This window comes from Streptopelia decaocto, assembly GCF_964273445.1.
Source record: "Streptopelia decaocto genome assembly, chromosome: 4".
Classification (NCBI taxonomy): domain Eukaryota; kingdom Metazoa; phylum Chordata; class Aves; order Columbiformes; family Columbidae; genus Streptopelia; species Streptopelia decaocto.
Window position 1 is genome coordinate 66928359 of NC_138658.1, and position 23823 is coordinate 66952181.

A 23823-nucleotide genomic window follows, 5' to 3' on the forward strand; every position below is an offset into this window, starting at 1 on the left:
TGGCATTCATCTTACAAGGGGAATTTTCATCTATAAAGTCTGTATCTTTATTTTTGGAACTGAGACTGAATCACATGTACAGTCTCATTCTGTTCAAATGCTGGTGGAGACACTGCACAGGCTTAGATCTTTTTGTGGTATCAGGTATAAAACCAACTTTAAAAACACAGATATGAGGAAAAAACCCTTTTCAAACACCTTGCTAAAATTCAGACATCATGATGCAACAACAGTCAAAGAATGCATCAACATAACCATTGTCTTTCTGATCAGTGTGTGCCGCAGTCCGTAACTTACTGGCAAGGTAACCGTGTCCTCCACAAGCTTCTCGGCACTCCTGGGCCGCCTGCTGGGCCGTCCAAGAAGACAGTGGTTTGCTGGCAGCAGACAAAGCATGAATCTCACGTCCCAAATCAGCCTTTGTGCAAAACAAGCTACAAGTGAGTAATGACTTTCACACAGAGCAAGTTTATGACTGGTTAAAGCCATAGCTTTGTGTAGTGCTTTATAATGAACAAGAGAGTAACTTGCAATACATATATAATGTTTTCTGAGAACTGTGTAAATGCAGAGCATGGACACATGGGTACATTTTAGCTCAGACATGCCAGCTGACATGGTGTTGCATTGCACAGCTCACTGCTTGCCAGTCTCTTCCTCCCAGAGATGGAGAAGCAGGTGATTGAAGGTGGCATGTCCAGAGAAACCTTCTGTCCCCTATGGGACATAAGCCAACCCTCTCTCCTTAGTCACCAAGGGGTTATTTTTAATATTTAAACCATGCCCCACATGGTTTTCGCATGGTTTGGCAACCAATGCCAGAACTCGAGGGAATGGCAGGGAGATGTGCCAGGGGAGGTTTAGGTTGGACATCAGGAAAAGGTTCTTCACCCAGAGGGTGCTGGACACTGGAACAGGCTCCCCAGGGAGGTGTCACGGCCCCAAGTCTGACAGTGTTCAAGAAGAGACTGGACAATGCCCTCAGATACATGGTGTGAACTGTGGGGTTGTTCTATGCAAGGACAGGAGATGGACTCAATGATCCTTGTGGGTCCCTTCCAACTCAGGACATTCTATGATTCTATGAGATCTTCCAAGCATCAATTTTACAAAGAGAAGGGAATAATAATCATAAGGATTACATTCTTAACATTGTTGGCAAGCAGATTTTTATCTATCACAATATTTTTCTTCTCTTAGCCACTGTTTTGCCTAAGATTAATGACTGCACTGGAAACGCCCAAATATAAAATATCAGATTAAAAAAAACAGATTCTTCTGTGATGTGTGCAAAGAGAAGAAATTAGAATACCCAGCCATTAATACACAGATCTTTCATAAGCTTTATTTTAGTTGAAAAAAGCTGAAGTGTTTAAGTGAGATCTGAGCAATACATAGCCAGGATATAGGCCCCTAGTAATTAATATTGTCAAAACTTAAAAAAAAAAAAAAAAAAAAAAAAAGTATATGCTATAAAAACATACTGCAGGTATTTTGGTTGAGAATCAAACCTTTATGAAGAGGTAACTTTCAATGGCCTGACTGTGGATGAGAAATTCAGCATTAAGACTCAAAAATCTTAACTTTCCTCTCAAAAAATGTTTATCCTAATGCACAAATATTAATTGCAAACTCAAGTCAGACTCACAAAGTCTGTGCAGGAATTAAGAATAGTAACATTTCAGAAAGTCTTTGATATATGCACCCTGCAGTATCATTTACAACATTATAAGCTGAATTTGCATTATCATCATATATTTATGATAAACAATTCAGCAAGGGAACATGACCTTAAATCCCACAAACTTTATCCATTCATCAAAACAAATTTTCTGAATGCAACTTCAATCATTACTTTGTATCTTCCATAATTCTGAGACATTAATCTGGCATTCTTGATTGTAACATGGCCTAAGACTTCTAAGTCAGTCTTTCATTTAACAATTTCCATTTTATTATAGTGAGAACTCAGATAAGAAAAAATGTGTTAATATCTCACCTGTCTCTGACTCCTTTGCTTTGTTAATAAACCTGCATAAAATTCTACGAAGTTCTCAAACAGGGATTTGGCGAAATAATCTAAAGCATATGCAGCAGCCAGATAAGGAAGAAGACGCCATTGCTAGAATAAAAATTAAATAGATTTGATTGCAATCAACATGTATTTTTTATAGTTATGTGCATGTAACTGTCCTATAATATTGAACTGATTAATTAGTTTTTACTTTGTTCAAATTGGAAAACTATTTTATGGAGAATTTAACAACAACCACCTATAAACATAATTAAGTGCAACCCCTCTATACATGAGCTACAGTTACTTTATTCTGTTTCATGCATTTTATTAATTTGTGATAAACATTCTGCTAAACAAACCCACCAAACAAAATGAAAAAAATCAAACCAAACAAACAAAAAACCCAACCAATCAACCAACCAAACCAACCTGAAAAACCCAAACCACAATGCACTGGGAATCAGCGGAAGAAGCATCTTTGCTGCTCCATGAAACTTGGAGCCCATGAAAGAAAAGAGAAACTGCTTGAGGAAGATTTTGTGGTGGAGCAAGAATGGAATGAGAAAGGAACTGAGCAAAATTGAGAGACTTGAAGAATGAAGGGAAGCAGACCCTGGCTTATTTAGAGCAAGTGGAAAGAAGGCAGCTTTTGCCAGTTTGTAGAAACCCATGAAATCTTTCAAAATTGCAAGACCTGGAAAAAAACACCCATTTTGAAAGGCCAAACTGGGCAGGTTTGTTTTTAGGACTTCTTATATACTAATCTTTCTCATTCAGCAGATCTGAATTTTCTGTATTTCTGAGTTACCTTACGTACTCTTGCTCTATTTTTTCAAAGCAAAAGCTGTTTCTCCAGAAAAAACAGTGGTTATACTCCACTCAGAATTAGAGCTAGCTTGAGACATCACCACAATGAATGTCATTGACTTCTATATTTTTAAATAAAGGCTAAAAAAATTAGCACAGCAGTAAGAGGCACTGGCATTTTTAAACAAATACTAGCTTCTACATCTGCAGTACTTTCACATGTGCACAGAAGACAGTCTTTCTCTGAAAATGTTACATTTTAGAAGACACACGTTTCTACGTACTTCCAAGAAACATGAATATTTGGGGTTTTGCTATTCCAAGAACTTTTGTCAAAAGCCTGGTCATGCCAGGAGAAGTCTAAGGAGGTCCTAAGTTGGAATGAACCCCACCAGCTGCACTAGAATGGCACTTCAGGTGACACAGACAACTTTAGTGTCACTAACTTCAGTGTCACTATTTTGATCTGCAGTAGCTCTGAATATGAGTTTGATTATATAAAAGTCTGTACATGTGAATTCCAAACTATTTACCTGTGTTTGGTATTCAAGAACAGGTATTTCTTCTTCATCAGTTGGTCCAAACTGACGGCGAGCTGCTGAGAAGCGAATGGCTATTGATATGGCAAGCTTTAAATTGGTCATGGAAATTGCTGTGATCAGAACTCTGCCAGTCGACAAGGATCCCAGAGATGCACTAAAACGCTCTTTAACATCCTGAATGAATAAAAGGCACAGATGGAATGGTGAGGCTAACATTTCATTTACCTCCCCTATAAAGGGACAACTCTGGTAGCATGATGAGAAGCCCAAAGGACTGGCCAGATTTGTTTCTTGACACATTCAGATAAGGCATTCTGGAAAGACTCGAAGTAGTTTCTCTAAATTGCTTTACAATCACTGGTGTAGCACAAAAAGCAAGAAGTTAGTAAGATCAGCAAGGTGAGTTGAGACATTTCCAAAAGGCAATTAAAAAGCCAGCATTCTGACTATCTCATATGAAATGGTCAACAGACTTATGTAAGTGAAGGTATTATTATTATTATATTATTATTATTATTATTATTATTATTATTATTATTATTATTATTATTATTATTATTATTATTATTATTATTATTATTATCTAGTGCTTCCCAATATGAGAGGCCCATGCTCTCTCTTTTAACCTACTTATACCTTTGCATATTTAATGAACTGTATTCATGAAACAAAACCTTGATTCTTACCTTGACCGAACTTGAGTACTTTCCATCAGCTGTGACATCTCCAGCTATATTCAGTATGTTTTCTTTAGGTATCCTGACATTGTGGAACATGGCAAATCTGTTTAAACAAATACACAAGCAATGCAATATCTACTTTAACATAGTCTGAGGAGTCTACATTACAGTGAAAAGGTCACAACAAAGACACGATTGTACAATGATATCAGGGATATCAGTGAACTGAAAACAGTAGCCATCAAGCCAGGTAGGTAATTTTAGGAGAGTATGCCTGGAAGAACAGAGGCTTTCAGACTCAGGACAGCAGAGGAACTTCACGATGGGAAATTGTTTTTACTCTTCAGTTTGTTTCTAAAAATTAAAGACAACGCTTAAAAAAATGAAAACAAGCACTTCATTGGCTCTAGCAGACCATTTCAGCAGCTTCAGAAGTAAAGAAGTAAACCACTAATGGAAAGATGAACAACATATTCTGTTTGATGGGGAGTGACAGGTAAAGTTACTTATTAGAGACCTTACACAGAGGCAGTTTGACAGACACTTTCACTGACAGCCCCGAAACCTGAACTGAACTCTCAGTCTGCATGAGTTTAAGTAAGTTACTGAGCTTGATACCTCAGCTATCGAAAACCTTGGGCAGATGAACAACTTCCTTCTCCTGCTTACAACCCGACCGGGCCATTCTGACTATTAGTAATTCCCTGCCACAAACAATTCTGCTGAACAATGTGCTTTACTGAAGTGTTGCTCAGTCCCATCTGGAGATTGCTTTGGAATAGAGACACAAAATATTTTTTTGAGTCTAAAATATAGATCTGTGAGGATCATTCACATTATTGAAACACAAATGAGGACATCACTGAAACAATGCCCTGAGAAGGAACTGAATGGAGAGTTTTCCTTTGTGTAAACTCAAACTAGGATTTCTGTCCCCTGGAATGTGGCATTTTAAAAAGGAACAGCAAGATAACCTTTTCTAAGTTCTGCACCCTGGCAAAAACAAAGAAGGAACTTGTCAGAATAGGCAGAATGTCCTGAGTATTCATATTCTTCAGGAAGAAAGAGTATGAACTGTGTCACCCAAGTGGGCAATACAACTTGGCACAACAGCAGCAGCATCACATCCACTCATGAATATCTCAGTATCTAATAGCACTTGAAAAGCTGTATTTGTAATCAAAGCAAATTCCCTTTTCCTGCCAATACAGGCTGATCTATTTAATAAGGCTCACGAGAGCCAGGTCTTTCACATTAATAAATTACATAAGGGCTGCATTGTTGCATGTGCTTTAAAATTACAAGTTGTTTCCAAGGAAACATATCTGCATACTGAATTTATTCAGCCTTAGAGATACACAATATTTTTGGACTTAGCCACAAGAGAAAAGCATGCTATCCTAACCAAGAACCAGCTGCTTACTGGCCTTAACCATGCTAAAAAGTGGTTTATTAAGTGCCAGTTTCAGTGAGATAACACTACTCTGTAACAGAAGCAAATTGAGAATTTCCAAAAATCTCATTTCCATCTTTGTTGATATTTTTTTTTTCATATCACTGAAAATAACAAAATTTAAAAAAAAAAAATCTAATTAAAAAAATATCTTTTGGTTAAATTCACATTCTCTGCTCCTTATATCCCACACAAAATCCATCACAACTGAAACTGGATAGCAACTCCAATATTTTTAAGCAATAGCATGCATTTTAGACAGAAATAGAGTTTTTAATTATTATTACTCACTACTTTAATTACAGGAGAGTGTGTGTGGCAAGGTTTAGGTCCCTAAGTTTAACACTCTCTTTTCCTCATCACTGTACACCCATAGAACTACAAGAAGGTGCTTCCTCCTTAGAGCCTGAAACCCAAGCATAAGGCAAGAAGCTACAAACATGTTCAAACAAACGGTGCAGCAGACACTAACTACTGCAGAACGCTTTCTTGATACAACACCTGCCAGTCACAGCATGTTGCCAGCTGAACCTTAGCATTTTTTATAACCCATTAGAGTGAAGGAGAATTTTAAGGAGGAATCCAAGTGACGAAAGTGAGGGAGCTTCATGGATGCTTATAAAGTACCCCTCATGGTAAGAAAAGATGCATGGAAGAAAGCAATGAAATATTATTTTAAAAAGCGACTGAATGGGTGATAAAATGGTATCAGACTAAAGGAAGAGTTGACCTAACTGAGAGCTGATACAATCTTTGGAGCACAGACTAGGAAGAAATTTCAACAGGCACCAGCTCTTGGGCCTTCTCTTCGCAAACATATATTTGGAGCATGTGTAGTTCTGCGTGTGATGAACGATAAGATTCATGGTAGTAACAGCAATGAACAAGATGGTAAACTGTCCTTTTGTGTTTTACACTGTAGTCATTAGTACAATTCATTCAGCAAAGCTACACAGTTGCAGATAATTATTTCTATTGATATGTGCTTGAAACTCTAGAGTTCTTAAAAAGCAAATTCAAATCTACTAACATATAAATTGATATACTAATAATCTGCTTCTGAGAAATTCAAACCTACTAATGCTGAACACATGGCAGATGTGTGCCAAGCAAAACTGCTCTGAAAATGACCTAAACAGTTTTACCTGCTTTCACCTGTTGTGATACAATCCCAAACAGTAAATCTAGACAAGGCTTTTGTTGGAAAGGGTGAAAAATCTTGCAAAAAGTTTTATTATAACCTGTCCAACATAAATATAATGTAGCTAATTCTGTATCACATAAAAGATTACATAGAATTATTTTGATTTAAAATCACATGTACACCCTTTTTAATAACTTTTGTCACAGCTAGTGAACCAGAATACTAAATTTCAAATCACCATATAACAACCTATTTTCTTAACATCAAAATTATCCTAAATAACAATTTTCAAAAGATTAGATTTTTTTTCCTTTATAATTTCTGTTACAGATACAGTATTTCCTTCTTTTTCTGTAAGTTGCTATCAAAGTAACTGCATGTAAGATGGAAAAACTTTAAGAAGCAAAAGAGAGAGACAGAACCAGCAATTAAAAAACACACAGAAAATTCCCATGCATAAAGAAATAAGATATTTTGCCTACAAGCACCAGTGTTGAAAATAAAAGGAGAACCTTACAGGACCTGGGAGATAGGTGACCTTGTGAGATCATTGCCAACTGCTGTTATGCTCCTTCTCCAAGAACTTTGCTATTTGAAATTGTTAAGACATACTGGCCAATTTGAACTTGATATTGGAACATATTAAAAATAAATAGTAAGATTTAATGAAGTCAACGATCACATTTCTAATGGTTATTAGCCTAGAAAGCATAGTGAATAGACATGGACCACATCTGTCAACGCACTTAGGGGAAAAATCTCCTTAAAGAACTGAAGAAATATCTTGCAATAATGGAACTGTATACACAGTCATGGGGATATCATGTACCAGCAAGTTTGGAAAATGGCTAAATTTCACATGGTGACAACAAATCCATGGGTTTGAAAACTACCCTACTTAGGGCCTCTTCTGCGTAGCAAATAGCATGATTGAGATTGAGACTTCTCAGCAAGAAAGACAGATAGCTGTCACTTTAAATACATATCATAGGTCTCTATAGCAATGTGCAAATTTGCATCATGTAGCCCAACGTTAAAAAAACTGAATCACATAGATTTCTACCTAGATTATCTGAGCAGAGTGAAGCACTACACCAACAGTAGCATTCTTTTTGTGTTATTTGGCCAGTAGTTTAGGGAACACTTCAAGCAAAGTTAATCTTACTGACTTTAAATCATGCAATAGTAATTCATCTGGTGTGCAGTAATGCTGATAAGAAAGGAGCAGCTGGAAAAGCTATGAGCTCCCTTTACTAAATTAATAAGCTGTTACCTATCATGCAAATAGCTCAAACATGCTTTGGTGAATTCCAGACTCACTAAAACGCCTTTCCTGCCAGCTTTTGTTATTGACTACCTTAGAGACGGTGCAGTGACAGCTCCTTCAGTCCTTCCAGCCAGAAACAGAAAGCAAGTGAATGGTATGGGAGGGCTGTGAGTCAAGTGATCTCACGGCTGTTTATGGGATACAGTGAACCTTGGGAAGAATAACACTTCAAAGGTTTGGTGAAAAACTTGCAGAAGGAAAGAAAACAGCCACATATTCCAGACTGAAACTCGCAAAAAGGTTAGAGTTGAGGAGACTTGCAGAGAAGCTGGGGAAAACTGTGAGGCAATGGTTTAGCTTTATTTCTACAGCCAAGGCTCTCATAGGAATCCAGCTCTGTAACAGTAATGCTCAATAGCAATGATAAAACAACATAGCATTTTCTAGGCTTCCTAATCCTCTCTTAATTGAGTTCACGACACACAAAGACCCACTCACTCTAAAGTTCTTATAGTCTGAGAGCCATTCTTGCAAGGAGTTCTGGATGTGCAGACACATACAGCATCTTACCCATATAGTGTCTAACCTTGACTGTGGAAACTACACAGAGAGGGCAAAACAGGGAAATGTCAACAATTCCTCTGTAAAAATCACTGTTTTGACTTAAAATGTAAACATGCAAGATGTGTCTTGCAAAGTATCTGGATTGACTGCGAAAGTCACACTGTTCAGAAGGACTGAAGGATCTATACTGCTATATTCAGATAATGTAAGTAGAGGTACAGGCATTTTTAATATTTAGTTTTATTTTATAGCTGCTTCATTACTATTGCAATTGTTTGTGATTCTGGTCAGAAGCTGCAAGACAATGAAAATATTAAACAAGCATAAACTTGTTTATTTGAGAAGCAGGACTGATTTCTGCACTTGCTTTCCTATTCACATCCCTGTACTGTCCCTTTCCCTGCACTGCACCAGCCTGTTCTGTGGCCCTGCAGTGAACCAGACCTGACAAATGATCTGGTTGAAGACAGCCAAATGTTGGGCTTTTTTTCTGTCAGATTAGTTTTCAGGCAGTTCCAGTTGCCCAGTTGAGTCCCCTACACAGCTACACAAATGTTTTTCCCGGCACAAAGAAAAAGGCAGCGTGGGAGTAGAAACAAACAACAAAAGAAGCTGAGTATGGAAATTATCTTCACCAAAATACTGCTTCAGACTGTAAGATGAAGGTCCAAGAGACTATTTAGGCTTCAACCATGTAATAAAACCATGTATGACAGCTCCTATCTTCCCTGTAAAAATAACTACAACCATCGCAAAATCTAAATAAGAGTTAAGAGGATAACTACTAGGAGACAAAAACCCTTTGAAAGACTGGACTTTCAGTTGTTCTACCCTCAAACTAGCAGCAGCAGAATCTCAATGCATTATTGTCACTGGTACTGTAATAGTAACAAAGAAAAAAACGAATTAACCAGTTAAAAGTCATCTGTAAAGGCCTGGAGTTTGTGTGATGTATGCCATCTTCACCAAAATACAAGGAATTGCAGAGGGGGCTTTCAGAACCTCCAGTCTCTTTCCAGGAGGGATTCTTTTACACCATTTATTGATTATCTGCCCAATAAATACCATTTACCCATTTTGTCTTGGTTCCTTAATTTTGGTTTTGGGATGCAGAGAGTTGAACCTGGCCTCAGTGATTGGTAGAGAACATGCTGAATGTCTTAGCAAATTGTATTTGTGGAGAGACTGATCACATTTTAATTGTACATGAAATGTTGTTAAACAGCTAATCAAAAACTTCAGTTCTCCAAAGTCCACCTTTATAATTAGTTACAGCTAACAATTCTCTTCCCCCAGAAAGATCCTTTTCTCCCTACAAAGAACTCTGTTAAAATAAACAGCTTTCTGTCTGGCAGCAGTTTGCTATATCTTTGATAGCTTCATATCACAGGTTTTGTCTGCTCAACACACTGTATTATCAGCGGATACAGATGAATGAGCTCAGAGCATGTTTTACAAAGACAAGGCGTGTTAAGCACTACTTCAGAAACACAATTATGACTGATTTTCAAACTCTTCTCCATGCAGATTTCATTAGGCATCATTTCTATTTCTGGAGTGGGGAAAGCAGCAATTTGCTGCCAGTTAAAACTGGGCATGACGTCGGTTCACCACCCATTCAGTAGCAATCATTTACTGATGTGTTCTGAAGTAATGGGTAACTTGGTAATGTTACATTAGCCAGGGCAGACAAAAAAGAAAAAAACAACAACGAAACAAAACACTAAAGGGAAGAAACAGAAATGCACATCAGCACTTACCCAAGCTCTTGCTTTATGTCCCTCCTCTTACACCTGTGACACATTTTATTGAAAAGCCCCTGGTCACAAATATCCAGAGTTCTTTCAGTAGTTGTTTTTTTCTTCAGCTACTTGCATTTTGAAATTTCAGTGACCAGCACATTTCAAAGACTGCCAGAGCGCTAGCAACAAGTGGACATTTTTATATTATAAAAATATACACTGAAGCACTTGCATCCCCTGGTGGCAGTCCTTTTTGGTTTTTCGTAACAGAACACAAAGCCAGTCTAAACTCTCCATGAGGAAAACTGGAATTCTATTTTTAATCATTTAGGCATTGATTACACAAATCATTTTAAATTATAGAGAGAAAGAAAAAGATTTTAACACATTTTGAAGTGATTTTGTCTTTTTTTTGTTGGGGTAGCTGAAGTTACAGAGACTTGCAAAATCCATGTGATTTTTGGACATTGCAATTATGAAGTTATGAGAATTATTTGGAAAGACAAACTTGAAAGGGACAGATAAGTCAACTGGATTTACACTGCAATAATTCCCACATTACTTCTGAAATTCTTTCTCTTTCTAAAAACATTACATACTGCATTAGCAGGAAACCAGACTTCAGCCAAATGACCCAAGAGACCAATTGTTTTCCAAAGCCAGAAGGGACAACTACAATCACCTACTCTCTTCTCTTACATAGCAAAAATCAATGGCATTTTCCAAGGAAGCTCTGGAATTTCTTCCCCATGTCCTGCATAAGTGCTTAACTCTCTGTACCCGTATTGAAAATCAGTAGCATAACCTTCTTGAAGGGCACGAACAAAATCTGACACCTCTGCCAAAGATGTCGGACTCTGATCTGCACTCTGACCGTTTATCCTGAGTGTAACTAAATGGAAATATATCTCATTTACTAAGTGTCTATGGTAGTTGAACCAGACTTCACACATACATTCAAAAAACTGGCAAAGCATGCAATAGAGACTAACACTTGTAGTCACAGCATAATGGAATGGTTTTCTTATCACCATATACAACAGGCTTCTATACTGCAGGCTGTGGTTTCTCTGGGATAAACTGCGAAATAAGATTAGTAAACTGCTTAGAACAACGCCTTGACAAGGCAGTGTCTGATGAAATATCTTCCTGTGAATCTCAGCATTTTGCAGATCACGCAACCAACAGTTCATTTTCAAGAGTGGCACAGCTTGTTGTCTCTGCAAAGAATTGCAGAGGTATGGAACCACCACCTCCCCAGTCCCCATCCAGGGCTTCATGTACCTCTGAGAAGCAATGTGTACAAGTCCTGACATTTTTGTTGGCTGAGTGAGATCAGGAAGGTTGCGAAGTGAAAACTCGTTCTCCAGTTCTTGTGAACAACGTTGGCATCTAACCTCAGACCTCTCCAAAGAACACAGCCAAGGCAGATCAGGAACACAGGCTCCTAGAGTTTTCAGCTGAATGAAGAGTACTGGTAACCTTGGGGTCCCTCATCCCCCTACCCTAATCTGCAGGTGCTGATTTAAACTTAAGCTTTCTAGTCCAGACACTGTGTTAATCCATACTTAAAGAGATCTAGATCCATGACTGGGGCTCTTCAGGCACCGCTGTTAGCAGAAAGTATACTGTTTTTTTACAGCAGCGTACACAAAGTAAATAGAACAATTAGAATGCCCTTTAAATGCTTTAAATGACATGTGATGTCATAACTAAGATAAAGGACTCCATCTGACATTAAGATAGGAAGTAACTGGCATCTCTTATTTACAGTGTATTAGATAGATTATCATTTCAGATTATTCAGTTATACCAATATTTTAACAAATGCTCTATTTTTTTCCCAGTAGATCAAAGGATAAATTATGTGAATTTTTATGTTATGTCAAGCACACTCTTTTCCTTCCTCCTGTTGCACATAAAACTATGCTTCAAATTAAGAACGAACAACAGAATTTGAACATTTCTACAGAAATATGCAGCTGAATTACATTTGGATTATGGAAGTCCATGTTGCTGTGCCATCTGGTGGCTACTAGCTTGTAATGCAGATGCAGACAAAAATTCCTACCAAAACTCAAACCCTCTACTTTTCCAGGCCTTTTATCACATTTTTTCCTCTATAAAATTTAATTTTCTACTTTTTTTTATTTTGTCTGTGTCTTGATATAACAGACTGTAAATGAGAATGAGCCACATAAACACAAAAGTCAGTGCTATTTTTGCCACTACAGGCTAATTGGGGCATCAGAAGGAGGGTGGTAAAAACAAACTGCAGAAGACCTATGACCTTCAGGAAAGCCAGACAAGGCCCTTACATTTGAAAACACGATGCATTAGGATGTCTATACTTTGTTTACTGCAATGGCATGTTATGAAGGACGATGAATACATCTGTAATGAACTCAATCAACAGAAAGAGGTAAATTTGAGGCATAGAGACATTTACCCCCACTTACTATATATAACTAATCACAGAATCACACAGAATGTTAAGGATTGGAAGAGACCTTGAAAGATCATCCAGTCCAATCCCCCTGCCGGAGCAGGAACACCCAGATGAGGTTACACAGGAATGTGTCCAGGCGGGTTTTGAATGTCTCCAGAATAGGGGACTCAATATTAATCTTTATATAATGACTGTTTTAATGCAGAAATCTATCTCAATTTTCTCACTGTCTTTCCTCCCCATCAGATGCTTTTGGTCAGTAAAGCAGAGACACCGTTTCATAGAATCACAGAATACCAGGTTGGAAATAAGGCCAATGAAGTCCATGACTCAGAAATGGAGTCCAGGTACTTTTTTTATTTCAACTGTACACAGAGAATACAGGAAAAAAATAGCTAAGTTTCTCCTTCTCTTCTGCAGTGAACAGGATTAGTCCAGAAATCCCAAGGTTTAAACCTGATACCTAGTTTCTCTACTGGGTCACATTAATCTTACATCTTTTCTAACAATAAACCTTAACTGTGGACCTTCAATAGCCTTCCTGTGGGCTGGAAATTGACAGACAAAATAATTAAGGGCTTACAACCAGATGGGTAGAGAGGCTGATTAAGTTCTTTACTCAGAACTTAACGGATTTAGGGTTTTTTTTCATTATTATTGTTGCAGAGTCTATGACTGCAAGAATGCTTGGGGATATTCCCAGAGTGCCAGTGGCACTTCATATTCTAAAAAGTGAGAGAAGGAGAAGGACTATGGTTATTCAGATAGAAAATACTGAAATTCAATATTTTTCAACCTGGCTTATTTTTAGAAATACCAGCAACTTAAAACCACTCACGAATACCTCAGAACTAAAGACAGAACTGACACAGGAGGATACCTGCACCACTACGCTGTGATATAACCTAGAATGTTTCCTCCTTCAAATGGATTGACTTACCCATTATCCAACCCATTCTGCCCAAGTTTCTTCCCTATGTCACCTACCATCACACCCGGCATGGGTAGGAGAGTTTTTGTATCTCGAATCTGCATAGAAGTGGAACAAACCATTATTTCAGTTACGGAACAATGAAAGTTATCAGTTGAACTTTTCAAACAGTGAAAATATTCCCAACTTCTATTCTGTTATTAACGTCAAAAAAAGGTCTCTGTTTTTTCCAAGCACATAATCCTGGATGTAACTTGTACTTACATATCCTCTCATTCAGGACATAGATCCTTCAGCAGTATGACACTAATTACATCACTGTATTAAATATGCCTTAACACTGATGACTGCTCTCAGCAGACTAGCAGATGCACACATGCATAGTAAGAACCAATAGATCTTTTATATAGCAATCAGCTTTGAGATATTCCCCAATTTTATAATAAATTCTATTCAGTCCGCAACTAGTTCATTTTACTATGTACACCTTAAATACTTGCCACATTTTCTGATGCCTTTAATCTTTTAAACTAATCTCTGCGGTAGAAACCTGCAGTTTTCAAGCAGATCAGCCTGCAGCATTGGCAGACATAAATTATCTTAAGCCTCATCCGAGACTTTCAGGAATTCATATAGCATAGGTTAGTTCTAACTATACAGTTAGCATGACAATCTGGAGGCTTTTCAGCTCTTTTGTATTTTTCAGAATTTTCTGCAGAAACCTTACAGTATAAAACTGGCTGCACAATCATCACAAAATCAGTGGACATTTGAAAACGGTACTCTTGCTACAATTGCAACAAATGTTGAAGGCATTAATTAAAGAATATACTGGTGAGATATAAATAACAGTATAACAGAAAGTCTTTAATTTGAACCCACTCCCTCCAAAATAAAAAAAACCCCAAACAACAATAGCAATATTTCCACCCTACCTGTACAATAAAACTATGTAGTCCTTGGCACTGTCCATCAGGAGTATAGAGCTGGGCGTACACAACCGCATGGGTGGCATGTTTCCCCATATTACCCACCCAGAACTTCGCAGCTTCAAAGTCAGGAGTATTGATGATAAATTCCTGTAGCCAGCAAAGAAATGAGCAAATTATATAAGTCATAAAAATCAAAATATGGCTATTTTTTTTTTCATGACCATGGTAATGTTTTGACAACATTCATTAACTACCAGGGTTTCATGCTGTACTGTACTCCAACAGCGGAGATCGCTCTTACTGTGTTCAACTTTGGAGAGAATACATGCAGCTAGGAAAAAATTAGAGCTGAGAAAGTTCATTAGTTCATTATAAAACCTGAAATTCAGCCTTTTTATTGCTTATTAAGCATTAAAAAAAAAAAAAAAAAAAAAAGTAAAGCTAAGTGATGGACCCAAAAGCAGTTCCTAGATCTTAGGTTAAGCTGAGCTGTGAGTCCAGTCCATGTGAGGGACTGTGAGGGCAATTTCAGCAGCGAGGACTGAAATCTGCGCAGGGATCAGCTCCTTCCTCCTCAGTTTTGGATGGGAAGGCAGCCTGGCTGGCAGGGTGAAAGGTGGCACGCTTCACAGTCTGGAGAACTGGGGGGCCATGAGTAGTGGGAATTCTGAGGAATACATGTATCTTGAAATTTAGACATAGATTCAGCATTTAGATTTTTGCATTACAAATAGTGCGCTTTCTGGATGTAAAAGAAATCTGAACTCAGAGCATCACAACCTCAACAAAGATTTAGTAATTTCAGTCATTTCTACTCAGTGCATCATCAACCTAGAACTCAATTTATTTGAACAGAACTTTCCATTATGCCATTCTCACAAGTCTGGGTTTCTGTGTTTGGGTTATTGTTTGGGTTTTGGCTTTTTTTTTGGTGTGTGTGTGTTTTGTTGGTTTGTTTTGCTCTGTTTGTTTTTGTTGTTTGTTTGGGGTTTTTTGTTTGTTTGGGTTTTTGTTTGTTTATGTTTTTTTTCTCTTTCTGGACAGCATTATGAATGTCCAATGTTGCATAAATAATCTCTTATATGAAAAAATGCAGACTGGAATGCTGTCCTGCTGAAGAATATAAAATCTTACGTTTCGAATCTATGATTCTCATTTCTCATTCTTTTGAAGCCACATGGTGATGTGACATTGTTTGTTGACAGTAAGAGAACACAGTTCTGTATATTACAGCACAATACAATGCCACAGTCTTTGGGGGACATGATGAGCCTACCTTCCTGGGACATTAAATAACACATTTTAAATTCAACTTGGCATAAACCAAGCATGTAGATGACAAAGAAAGAAAGAAAGTTACATCAGCCTCCCCTCTGAACTTCTAATTTCTTCCTGCTTAACATAAAACTATGATGAGTTCTACTAATTTACTGAAAATTTGTTAGAACATTGAATTTATTTGTGCAGTAGTGTTGATTTCAGAAAACAAAGTATGAATAGTAAGCACTTTCCTAATGGAAAAAGCAGTTCATTGTTTTCTTCTTTGGATCTCTCTGATAGTCTTGGTATCTTGCTTTTTGTACTTCTTTTTCTCATCCTCAGAAAATAATCCTAATCTTTGTATATAGAACCTTCATTTTAAAGACAAAAGACAATTTAATCTGCACATTCAGCTATTCCTTAAGAGACACAACAAAGGAGAAGAATGCTATCCTTATTTTCTACCACAACCAGAAGCTAAAATACCTACTTGTACAAGAAAACAGAAATTGCTGGGTTTGTTGTAATTATTTACAATAATGTAAATATTTTACTTGTTTTTTTATATTTGGGGTTGAACTTGATTCTTGCTAATCAAAGAAATCCACAAATCATTCTGTTCTGTTAGTAAATAACACAGCTCAACAATGTCAAAGATTATTCCTGTGCAAAGACTAACCTGCGTGCTTCGATCAAACGTGGCAGTAGTTCGTATGCCTTTGGTATTAGTTCCATGGCTGAGTTCAGTCAGAGCAAAACATCCAAAAATCTAAATAGGGAGGCATAAGGCACAGTTCAAGACTACTTTGTAACAGCAATTAAAACTGTAAGATTTTCAAATGACTGCAAGTTCAGCTGTTGGAAAGCAACTCACAATTGCAAGAAACCAGTGAGATGTAACTCTAAGGCTAGGACATCATGCCTGCTGTAGGGTAACAGCTATTTTTTTCCTTTGCTTATGGCCAACTCATTCAGGCAGGTATGGATTATTACATCTACTGATGAGTATTCTGCTGTCTGCATTGAAAGAACTGTTGTGTGGTGAAAACTGGCAAGTCTGCTTGTGTTACAAGCAGTTCCATGAACTCCCAAAGTCAGGGGAAAACCAGAACGAGGCTGCTTATTTTTATAATTGCAAATAGCCTACATTACTGAACAGGATACATTTATATCAGATCAATATATGGATACATTTGGTTCTTGGCATTTGGGAACATCAGATCACACTAGTATTTACATACTGCAACCCCTTCCCTTAGACTGGTTTGGCCTGTAGTACATGATCTTTAGTAACAAGCCTTTGAATAGCAAGTGCGAAAACCAAACCAAATCAAAAAACCCGAAACCTTGGGCAAAATTTTTCTGACAAATATATATCCTCAGGTTTTTGCTTAGACTGAGAGTCATTTAAAGAATTCATCCTGATCTTCAACATGGGGTATTCAATCAGAACTATGTAGCAGTATACCGCTATCTACAAGCAGACTGATAAACACACAACTTCAGAAAACTAAATAAGCAAGGAAGGTGAATGGTTAGGAAAACAAGCAAACAAATAGATAAGAAGTGGTAAAGAACAACCAAAGTAGCATGAAGCTAAGTCTGAGTGCACTCAGCATACATATCTCACAAAATCGAAGAGGGTCAGGCCAGACAGCAAATGCTGCCCACATGGCCAAACGGCACTGGCAGGAGAAACTGTTTAGGATTGGCTCTTTCTATATCAGAGAGGCTGCACTTATTCCGCAGGGCAGTCTAAAAGAGAGCCAGGAAGCAGCACAGTGGCTAGCAGTGATTGTTAGGGCTCCGTGCTTCAACCTGCTCCGTGGTCTTTTGCTATTTAGAAGTACCCGGTTACGCAAAGAGAACAGAAATAACACACGGGTGCAGGTAGTGCCATGGTTCTGACAAATTCTCACAAGTTATCAAAAAAAGTTACCTCCATGCTGTAAACCTGTTTCACAAAGTCTGCAAATCTCTCAGAAGCACTCAAAATTGCACCTGCAAATACCTGTAAAACCAGAGAATTATGAATGAAATCAGTGACCCCATGATGGAAAGCACAAATTGCACACAGTTTGTAATAGTGATGTCCGTTAAAAAGGCCAAGGAAAGTAGGCTGCACACTAAACTACGACTTAGTCTATAGCTGGAGGAGGTAAATCGGGATTTTATCTCATCAAGGGCTCTTTACAGAGGACTGAAATTTTCACAGCTCTAACCTGTTGAATCCTTTATTGCAAACTCTTAAAACACCTTAATGAGCTCAGTTTCTACTTGTTCTTACTGATGTCCCCTTGAACAAAGTAAAACTTTAAAACTGCTCTAGTTTGTTTTATTTCAGAGGGATTGAAAACTGAATATAGCTGCTTCAAGATCAGGCAAGAACACTTTTTGAAGCTACCTTCAGTTTTTCCAGATGGATATTCACATAACAAAACTACAATTTCCAGACTCTCTCCAGCCATGTGAATAGTAATAATTAATTAATTCTACTAATATTATTTGACCAGCTATGTCAAGTATTCTTTCTGAGAGACTCATCTAGGGAACAACTTATGAACAGAATCCTGGCCACTGATGTCAGTGAGAAACCTTCACTCCTTTCTGTTCCTTCTGGATTCTGCCCTGAATCAACATACTGAGGGTGAGGCAAGGAAGTTTCTGATACCTGTTATCTGTAACAAAGACACAGCCACCAAACTGGGCCCAACAAATAAGTTCTTTGGGTGCTAATGCCATAGAGAGGAGGCAGAGGAGTGGACAAAAGGTGGAGCTGTAGGCATCAAAATAACTTTCTGTAGCTCTGTCTATACCGCTCCACCTTTACTTTCCAGGTGAGATTCCAGTGGAGACAGGGCTTAAGGACAAAAATCTACTAACCTCATCCCACAGCTCTCTGATTCTTCTAAGCAGTTAAAATGAACTTCATTTTTGAAAACAAAGGACTGGGGAAAGCTTTAATAAAGTAGGCAGAAAAACAAATACAGTATTACAAGAGACTTAAATTCAAATACACACCACTATACATCTTGAACTGTACTTACACCACAGTGTAAGAAATACTGGAGACATGGAGACCAATCATACATTCCTACACAAATGATCATATGAAGTATCTTTAATGGGTTCTCGATGATCTCTTGCTGAGTAAGAAAATCATACTCAAAGAGCCTTTTACAGCGCAGAAACGTCAGCTCCTGATATTTCTCACGGCACAAATCTTCTCCAGGATGACGTGCAAAGACGGGATCACTTTCCAGAGCAGAGAAGATTCTGTTCTTCAGGGGGAAAAAGCTGACATGAGAATGTTAATCTAAAAGCATTAACAAAACCAGTTAATGTTTTCTAGGATAACATTATGCTTCAAACTACATTTGTTTGATAGGAAGATGTAAATTTATAAAGCCAAAACTCCTGTGAAAAAATATATTTAAACGATCTGTCATTGTATATACAGTTCACATGGCTAAATTTTATGAAAGCTCTTTTGTCATAAAGTAATATAAGTGGGACTGATTCATTCTCAATGCTAAGAGAACAGTATGGTAAAACTTACTTGCTTTTTAAAGCAGGTTTATTATTTCACTATATGAAGCTGCTGGCAGGATCTGAAGGGCAACGGCCCTCAATCTGAGAATAAAGGTAGAACCCCAGGGGTTACATTCAGTCAGAAATATCCCATAATGCTAAAGCCAGTCAGATCCAGAACAACGCAGTTTTTATTTCTTTGATCCATCTTCTAAGATTTTAATAATTATGGTGAATGTTCAAGATTCGCTTAAATCCATGCAAATCTATACCACCTTCGGAAAAGTCAGTTCTGTCTCCTCCTATACCTCCAAGTCATGCATTCCCACACCATCTCTTGTGCTGCAATTAATCTCTTTTTTCTGGTAGGGTTAGCTTTCAGTGACATAGGCATGCTAATGTGTTCAACTTCAGTGCCACATAAGCATTAATACAAGCACAGAAGATCGTAGAAAATCATGTCGGTCAAAGGAAGACAGAAATACTGCATTTGACAGTGGCATGAACTTAGGTCCGCTTAAGTGCATTGTAAAACCGTGGGATACATGATTTAATGCAAACGGTACAGTAAAACAATATAGTAAAATATAGTTCTTTCTCAGTTTGAAGCGAACACTGAAGTTCTGTAAAGTAGCACCTGCTGGTCTTCCCTGTACTGATGTTGTAATGAAATGAGCCTTATGTGATGAAAAAGCTGGTTACTTAAAAGTTCAGTTCTGTTCTCAAAATTGGATGTGCAAAAGCATTTTTTCATGCTCCATATCTACAGAGTATTATTAAATTAAATACCCTCCCTTTGAAAATCACATAGTTGCTTCTACTGATATCCCCAAAATTAAAACATTTACAATTCTTGCAAAGTTTACCTTAAGCTGGATGATATCTTCACCATCTAGTAACACTGCCATCTCCTTCCAGTTAAAGGAAGCTTTCTTACGATATTTGCAAAGTGGTCCTCTAGGGAAATCTGGTAGCAAAGTATCCCATGAATTTCGGTTGCCAGTGACTTCTTTCGGTTTCAGTGTGGATGACATTGTTAGCTGAACTGCATCAAACAAGAAAAAATACATCACAAACTGAAGCACCACAGATGTCTAATTTTTAATAGTAAAAAGAAATCAAAAGGGTCGTTAATTGCATCCATAGACTTGTTCAAATGTATAAGTAGAGCACTGCAGAATCAACTAAAGCTTGCCCTTCCAGTTTTCTAATTCAACTGGCTTGGTACAAGCTAAGAGAAAAAAATTCCTTTGATCAAATGTAAATGAATTACATAGTCTTTGTTATCAAAACATGAGTTAAACCTTTTAAAATAAGCAAAATGTGAATCAGGGACAACATTGGTTAATATTGCATAATAAGAAAGGGGGGACGAGATAAAAGATCCAGGAGAAAAAAATAACATCTTAAATAACATAATGTGAATAATTGTAACCTCACTTCTAACTTAAATGCAAAAGAATAAAATATAAAAGAACCCAAACATGCACACAAAGCCCTGTTCAAATGCAGCACACACCTGAATTATTTCCACATTACTAGTTAACTTTTAAACAACTTTTAACTAAATGGCATGTTGGTTACATGTTAAGGTTTGTTATTATATAACTGAAGTGATGAGCTGTTGCTTGTGCATAAACCTGAGACAGAAGACATCAGGCAGTTCTGCCCTTCCACTGATTGAACGTATGAAAGGTTAAGTGGGTAATAGAACCTTTATTGCATGTACCCCCATTGCAAGAAACAAATTTCTGTAAAATTCTACATATTTGCATGTCCTTTGCCTGATTTAACTTTGTCCAGAACTGGGCTAGCTCCCACGGATCCCCTTGGCTATGAGAGCTCTGTGCTACCTGGGTATAACTGCCCAGGCCATAAGAAATATGGTGCAGAAATAAACAGGTGGTTTTACAGAGGGGAAACATAAACACCTCCAGCCCTGCATGCTATTCCGGCGCTTTGACATGGTGAACATTCAGAATTGTGAAACTAGAACAATTATCAACACACTGTCCATCATTAACTTCATTGATTTGAATAGAACAGGTGAATGGGACAAGCAGGAGGCCCTGTCTGCAATGGGCCTGCAAAAGGTAAAGACTAAACCTGCATAAATGAAGTTAAACAAAACTATCATAGTAGTGACTTCTACAAAACACATAAAAACTATAGGGCATTTCTCCTACATGGAAGATACAGTTTTGGAAAATAGTAAGCGCATAGATATGCACTTCTTTTAAGTGTCATATTGCCATACTCAAGAACAAAGTATGCAAAGTATGAACTTTGCAACCAAACTTCATTTTTCCCTCTTTCCTCCCTAAGTTTACATTTTAATTTCTGTTATTTGGTGGCTTATAACATTTTTACCCTGTCTTCCCACTAAATATTTTTTTCTGAATACACTTACGTTTTCTGTGCTGAGTTGGCCTCAGACTCTTGTGATCAAAAGCAGTGAGGCCTCGCAGTCTGCTGGCATTTTGTTGTTTGTCTATAGGGGTGATGTGAGCACATCGCAGAACGTCACAGAACCAGCAGGATTTCATTATCAGTAGGTACAACCGCACTGGTTTTGGAGGGAAGGGGAGTCTTGCTTTGTGGTACAGCCTGGCCCCAAGGGTAAGGGTTAATATCTCTGCTGCTTCCAGCAGCAGATGTCGGGGTGCCTTCTGCTGCTGCCGCCTCGTATCATACCCAGCAATTCCTGCCGCTTCTTGCAGGTGGCAGAGATCTGTGTTATGCTTGTAAGATGCAAAAATAATGGGGCAGGGGAACAGAAGTTGGCCACAGTATAATGAGGAGACTGGCTGGAAGACGCAATTCTTAGAGATACTGGGAGGACATCCAGGCCTAGGGCTGGCCAACGGCTCAGGATGGACTATGAACATCATAAAGCACAGAAACTGCTGGTTTGGCACTCTGTTTTTGCTGTCGCTATTGTTTTTTTTTACCCCCCATCATCTTGACATATCTTCTTGATACGTTTCTTTCGACCTAATCCTCTTATGGAGGTCACTTTCTAGCTCTGGATGGTGTGGACACAGTAGAAGAGAACCTCAGGATAGTTATTTCTGCATGTGACATCCACATGGGTTCCAGGGGGGTGCAGTCCCAGTACTGTGCAACAGTACAGAGGGGGAAAAAAGGGGCATTGGGAAGGACCATTTCAACCTGTGGCCAGATAAACAAATGTTACTCTTCTAACTGGGAAACAGGTACATCAGGCAGAAGTTCAAGGCTTCTGTCTCAGAACAGAGAAAAATTTGCATCAAAATACTGCAGTTATTGCATCTAACTATTTACACTGCCAATCAACAAATTGCTCAAATGGGAAAATGTAAGCATTCATAAAAAAAAAAAAAAAAAAAAAATCACAGTTTCTCTCTCCGCCTTCATACAATGTTTTAATATAATTGTGTTCCAAGCAAACACTTTCAAAACTAATTATGAAACCAAAACAGCCAATTACAGAGGGAAAGTAACAAAGGATGGCCCTAAAGAATAACCACAGTGTTAATTTCAGTATTAATTTCAGCCTGGCGCTGGCACTTTGAAATTTGCCTGTGGATGTGGCAGTAAAAAACAACACATTATTTTTCAACTTGCTGAGAACCGCTGCAGTTTCACTGAGAAATGCTGAGTTGAAAACTTTTTTACGTGGAAGACACTCCTGCTAGTAACTCAAATCCACGACTGGGCAACTACGGTATCCAAAGCACACAGGCATATTTGTTTGCAGTGTATTATAATGAATTATCTTGCACGATGATGATAAGGCTCAGGCACATGGTCGCTGTCAAGAATAACGATATTACAACCTTATTCTGTCAGAAACACCATTACTCGCAAATGCGGAGCAACTAGGAAAATAAAATAAAAAGCTTGCCACGGCAGTTGCCCAGAGAGGCACCGGAGAGGCTACCGCCAGGGAAGGCAACTTCTTATGTCAAAGTCCTTTAAGGTTTCATTGCACAACCGCTTTTTGAACTGCACCGATTCCGGGCAGGGCCTCGTTAGTGCTGGGAGGAGGAAAAACAAAAACAAACAACTACGTAATATATTGGGTTTTACTACAAAAATATACCCTGATTTATTTCGGAGTCAGGCAGCCAGGCAGCGTTCCCAGTTTTGAGCCGGCTTTCAGAAGGCGTCTTTACGCTGAGGCACCGCAGCCGCTGCCGCGACGACACCGACTTTCCGCAAATAAAAGCTAAAAACCCTCCAGCCTCCGCCTGCCGCAGCAGCCGGTTGCCGCGGTTTCTGAGCTGCAGCGCGGCCCCGCAGCAGCGTCTGACCGCGCCCCGCACGGCGGCAGCTCCGGCTCCCGGGGAGCACAGACCGGCGGCGCGTCCCGCCCGCGGCCGCTGCGCCGTGAGCCGGACAGCCCGCGGCCGCGTCCCTTGCGGCTTCAAACCTCCGCTCTGGGCCGAAGGGACGCGGTACGTACCTGCAACCGCCGCCGTCCCCGCCTCAGGAACTGACGAAAGCAGTCTGCGACGCGCCC

General features: G+C 38.5%; 1 protein-coding gene across 6 annotated transcripts in view; it reads right to left on the bottom strand.

The window, feature by feature from the left end:
* Positions 1–23781, bottom strand: part of ACOX3 (acyl-CoA oxidase 3, pristanoyl) — a 39687-nt gene extending 15906 nt beyond the window's left edge. For 2 of the 6 annotated variants that reach the window (XM_082051671.1, XM_082051672.1), the window contains exons 1-11: positions 21730–23723; positions 20186–20364; positions 18836–19069; positions 17728–17799; positions 16468–16557; positions 14532–14675; positions 13606–13694; positions 4053–4149; positions 3358–3540; positions 2000–2122; positions 298–418 (exon numbers count right to left, since the gene is read on the bottom strand). In XM_082051671.1, coding sequence (XP_081907797.1) covers positions 298–418; positions 2000–2122; positions 3358–3540; positions 4053–4149; positions 13606–13694; positions 14532–14675; positions 16468–16557; positions 17728–17799; positions 18836–19069; positions 20186–20364; positions 21730–22210 — 1813 coding nt within the window. In that variant the 5' untranslated portion in view covers positions 22211–23723. Of the gene's footprint in view, positions 1–297; positions 419–1999; positions 2123–3357; positions 3541–4052; positions 4150–13605; positions 13695–14531; positions 14676–16467; positions 16558–17727; positions 17800–18809; positions 19086–20185; positions 20365–21729; positions 23724–23766 lie in introns of those variants that run through there. The other 4 variants (XM_082051673.1, XM_082051675.1, XM_082051674.1 and 1 more) reach the window with 4 other exon arrangements.
* Positions 23782–23823: the final 42 nt, after the last annotated feature.